The 4,965-nt window shown below is 37.1% G+C and overlaps 1 protein-coding gene across 1 annotated transcript; it reads left to right on the forward strand.

The window, feature by feature from the left end:
- The first annotated feature begins 595 nt into the window (after positions 1–595).
- LOC149219134 (aluminum-activated malate transporter 10-like) lies at positions 596–4,702 on the forward strand. The gene is made up of 6 exons (XM_089386710.1): positions 596–933; positions 1,654–1,791; positions 1,873–2,169; positions 2,344–2,456; positions 3,728–3,871; positions 3,983–4,702. Exons 1-6 carry the CDS (start codon positions 615–617, stop codon positions 4,700–4,702), a joined length of 1,731 nt encoding a protein of 576 aa, XP_089242836.1. The 5' UTR covers positions 596–614.
- The last annotated feature ends 263 nt before the right edge of the window (positions 4,703–4,965 follow it).

Here is a 4,965-nt window from a genome sequence, read left to right on the forward strand (position 1 = left end):
GGTAGAGGCGATCATGCTCAGGTGTTTGCAGTTCTCGGACAACCACTGAAAACACACAGCGAGATTTCTTAACACAAAAGTTTTCCTAGATCCGCCAACAACGCACGAAGTTGGAATTAATATTCCAACACGCATGGAATTTTTCCTTTATTAAATTCCATACTAGGGTCCAGGGAAACCATTCAACATTTTTCGTACCATAGGAAGACCGAAGTCCATCGTGCGCATGTAATTTTTCCTTTATTAAGTTCCATACTATGGTCCATGGAAACCACTCAACATTCCTCGTACCATAGGAAGACCGAAGTCCATCGTGCGCATGGAATTTTTCCTTTATTAAATTCCATACTATGGTCCATCGAAACCATTCAACGCCACGCATTTTGACTGCAATTTGTTGTGACCAATGGCTTAATAGTGCATCCACAGAATAGGGTCCTGGTCTTATATCCCCCTTCTAGAATAGCTCTGGAGTTCTTCCAAAAAGATATTCTATGGAACTCTATAAAACGCACCCACTTCACGGGCCACGGGCCATATTCTCTGAAATTCTATAAGACATAGCCAGCTTAAACTCTGTAAGAGGAAAATTCCATCATCACTGAGTGGTTTCCATGGCTGAGCCGAAGGTCAAGGTATGTAAGTTAGAGTGGAAATTGAACATTCCCAAAGGTCCCATGGAGCATAATAGAGTGCTTGAGAAAACCCTGCATGTATTAGGCAGCTGGCAATCCAGTTTTAATTCAATGTGCAAGATGACTTGGAGGCTTGGAGCAGACGATCCAAGGAGAATTTTGCATTCTATAAAAGTCGGAATCGCACTTGTCCTGGTTTCGCTCTTCTATTTCATGAATCCGTTGTTTGAAACAGTGACGTGGGGTATGACTGTTTGGTCCGTCATGACAGTGGTGGTTGTCTTCGAATTTACTGCAGGTAAGAATATTGTTTAACTTGTTTGTAATATTTCGGGAGTTGTTGAGCCAGTGTAGCTTATGGGGGTGAGGATGGTATGTTGTCTTTTCCTCTAACGGGACTGAAGTTCTGGAAATTACATGTTTGTCTATAACGTACATGTTCTTAAAGGGATTGAAGTTCTGGAAATAACATGTTTGTCTATAACGTACATGTTCTTAACAGACACATGTTCATTTGTAACATGTTTATCCTCAACGTAATTAGTACCAGATTGATACAACAAACCACATCAAAAAAAACTTATTTCTGGAATTGTATATTTGTAGTGTTAGATGGTGTGAGATGTCTCCAAAATTTCTAATCTAAAGTTCAGAGCGAATACTCCACTTATTATCAATAAGAGAAAGTACTTTCTATGTCTGGAAAATTTCCAATCTAAAATTCAAAGTGAATGCTCCACTCATTATCAAGAACAGAAAAACACTTTTCTTAGGATGAGAGAATGTTGAGTCTAAAGGTTTTATGTTTTGATACATTCCATAATAAAATCTAATTTCGATAGTAATTGGCTTCCCATACATCCCTCTCCATACAATCTCCATAAAATTTAAACTTCAACTTCGTATTTGACATACAAACCAGCTTATTATTACACTTCATGGATACCAATGTTATCAGTCATATTTCAACTTAACATGGGAAAAACGCGATTTGAAAGTATGATGTTTGTTGTGACAGGAGCGACCTTATCCAAGGGACTAAACAGAATGTTGGCAACATTGTTTGGGGGACTATTGGCTGTAGGGACAAACTACGTTGCAGTTCATGCGGGACACAACTCCGAACCAATTGTAATTGGGGCTGCTGTGTTTTTAATAAGTGAGTACACTGAAAGTGTTGAATGTCTATACGGATATCTTTCCTAAGCTCGTACATTAATCGTGATTGAGCCCGTTTGGAATTTGTTCGGTCTAACTGCAGGTGCAGCAGCGACATTTGCACGGTTTCTTCCCAAAATCAAGGCTAGATATGATTATGGAGTTCTCATATTCGTTCTCAGCTTCAGTTTCATGGCCATTTCTGGATATCGCGTCGACAACTTGTTTGAGGTTGCTTATAAACGACTGGGTACCATAATCCTTGGATGCATCCTATGCATACTCATTAGTTTACTAATCTTTCCTGTTTGGGCCGGAGAAGATCTTCACAGATTGATTATAAAAAATCTGGAAGGGCTGGCGAAATCTTTGGAAGGTAAGCAAATATCCTATAAAATTGGGTCCAGTTTGATGATGTCACGTAGTAGATGCTGTCACAATTGTAATGGATCAGCAGGTTCTATCAAATTTAATGAACTCACTTTTCACAGTTATGATCTAAACAATCTTCCTTTCCTACGGTTAATAATTTAATTTTATTGCGATGCAGGGTGCACGATAGAATATTTCAAGGAATCCTCTGTTGAGTTCAGTGACAAGTACAGTAATGTTTGCCAGGGCTACAAATCCATATTAAATTCAAAGGCTAATGAAGAATCCTTAGTACGTATAATTACTCTCTGTCCCAAATATTTACTAACTGATATGCAATGTAATTGGATATTTTTGTAATTGAACTTAATTTAATTTAATTGTAAATTTTGAAAATATTTCAAAATTTAAAATTTGTTTATTTTATTTCAATTATCCACTAAAAAACTCCTTCATATAACTTTTCATTGTAGCAATTTTTCCATTAGCATAACATTTGGTTATCTTTCTTGAGGAAGAAGAGAAGAAAAAGGAAAAAAAAAAGAAAAAAAACTTAACTTTATTATCGAAAAATAAAATCATGTTATGCAAATACATCTCTAACATAGATCTCATAGATCTGTCAAAAAATTGGCAAAAAAACTATTGGAAAATTGTTACAAGAATAGATATCTAAATTAATTTATGCAAACAAATAAATCTAAAATCATATTAGATGTCCAGCATCTAAATCTAATAGATCTGTCCAAAAATTGGCAAAAATCCATTGGAAAATTGTTATAAAAATAGATATCTTGATCTACTATGTAATCTATCCAAAATTTAGAATACATATAATAAGGAATAAATATGTAATCTATCCAAAATGTAGAATACATATAATAAGGAATAAATAAGTGTTGTTTATTCCACATATAAAACCACTTTAGAAGTCCATAACAAAAAGTCTAAACATATGGTGTTTTTGGACTATTGCTAATGAAAGACCTATAATAATACTAATGGAATCTGTCATTTTCAAACTCCAAAATCATCCCAAACCAATGCCCTCTTAAAAAGGGAATGCTTAGATATTGACTTCCCTAAAAACATGAGAAATTGTGAACCTGTTAAATGAATCTTTTAAATTACTATCTCATTGAGAGAAGGCAAAACCCCCAAATTGCTGCATCTCATTGACAGAAGGCAAAACCCCCAAAATTGCTGCATCTAATTGTGATAGGGACTCAATTGATAACCAATATGATTCTCTAAAACTCGCAAAAAGTAAACAATTTTTTCAATAATTAAACATATTTTTCAATGGCAAAAAGAATTAAAAGCTTCAAAGCCATTAATTTCAACTCAGTTCCATTTTGAGATGGAAAAAATGTAACTCTGTCAGAAAAAAATCGCACCTCTCCACAAAGTTTGGGCTCACCCTGAGCTGCCCCCTTAGAAAACCCCACGGCCTGGATATCAATCCGGACTTGAGTAACAGTCCAGCAATTGTGAACTGTTTGAGGGTTGCTTTGCTTTTCTTTTTTTTTAATTTTCTATTGTTGCTATATATCTTTTTGCAGGCGAACTTTGCTAGATGGGAACCAAAGCATGGTCAGTTTGGTCTCAGATATCCCTGGATGCAGTACGTCAAAATTGGAGCAACCATGCGTTCTTGCGCATATTGCGTAGAAGCTTTAAATGGGTGCCTGAACTCTAAGGCTCAGGTATACATAACAAAGTTTAGATTAAGAATATGAAAGCTTGTGTTAATAATTTTCATGTAGCTGCAAAACGCAACACAACCAAATTAATGCTGATAAATCACTGGATTCCAGACAAGGCATTCCTTGCGAGAGCACCTAAAAGCACCATGCATGAACCTCGTAGCCGAATCCTCCAAAGTTCTAGTAGAACTAGCAGAGAGCATGAAAACCATGACCCGAGGCACCCGAATCGATCTCATGATCGATCGCTTAGACAGAACAGTGAAGGAATTACAGATTTGTTTGGTGTTCGAACCAAAGGTGCTTATAGACAGTAAAAGGCAGGAGATCATGGAAGAAACCCCACAAGACAAAATTGTGGACATAAAACTTACCCCACCTTCTGAATCTGAAAACCCACAAGATTTGACAAGAAATGAGCCTCAAGGTCGGATGGTTGAAACAAACATCCATCCGCTTACCTCTACCGAAAAAAGGATGTGGCCTCATGAAGATCTTCCTGTTACGATGGGCGACTCTACTGGAGCCGGAGAAAAACAAATCCAGAACTATGAAATAGTTGAGGGTGTGTCTTTCATGGACACAGCTCCTCTTGCAACAGTTGCATTCCTTCTCACAGAGATTGTAGCGAGGCTTGGGACTGTTATTAAGGCAGTGGACGAATTGGGAGAGCGCGCAAATTTCACTACTGTGGGCGATAAGCAAACTATCGCACCTCCAAGCGGTGGACTCGATTCGTTTTCTGAAAGCTCCGAACAAGTCGACCAAGACTCCGAAACATTTTTTTTATATACTTTAGCTATCTCTATATGTACGCTTGAAAATGAATGAGGCATCGGAAGCAAAACATGGTCATTAGAGGTATCATACCAAACTCAAACATCTCTGACTATACACTACCATCCTCAATATTCGTTGCCCGTCAATAAAGTTGTTGTGGCTCCTTTGAACTTTGACATTTCAGGAAGGTTTCCAGCATACACTTTTAATTCTGGTCTTATCGATTTCATAATTTACACCGACATGAGTGATAGTATGGCTGATTTTGGTGGCCATGTTTGGAAGAAAATTAATCGTATGGTTAGTTGTTTTAC

Source organism: Pinus tabuliformis, chromosome Q (genome assembly GCF_031772625.1).
Source record: "Pinus tabuliformis cultivar Carrire ecotype Pingquan chromosome Q, CPIR1, whole genome shotgun sequence".
NCBI lineage: Eukaryota > Viridiplantae > Streptophyta > Pinopsida > Pinales > Pinaceae > Pinus > Pinus tabuliformis.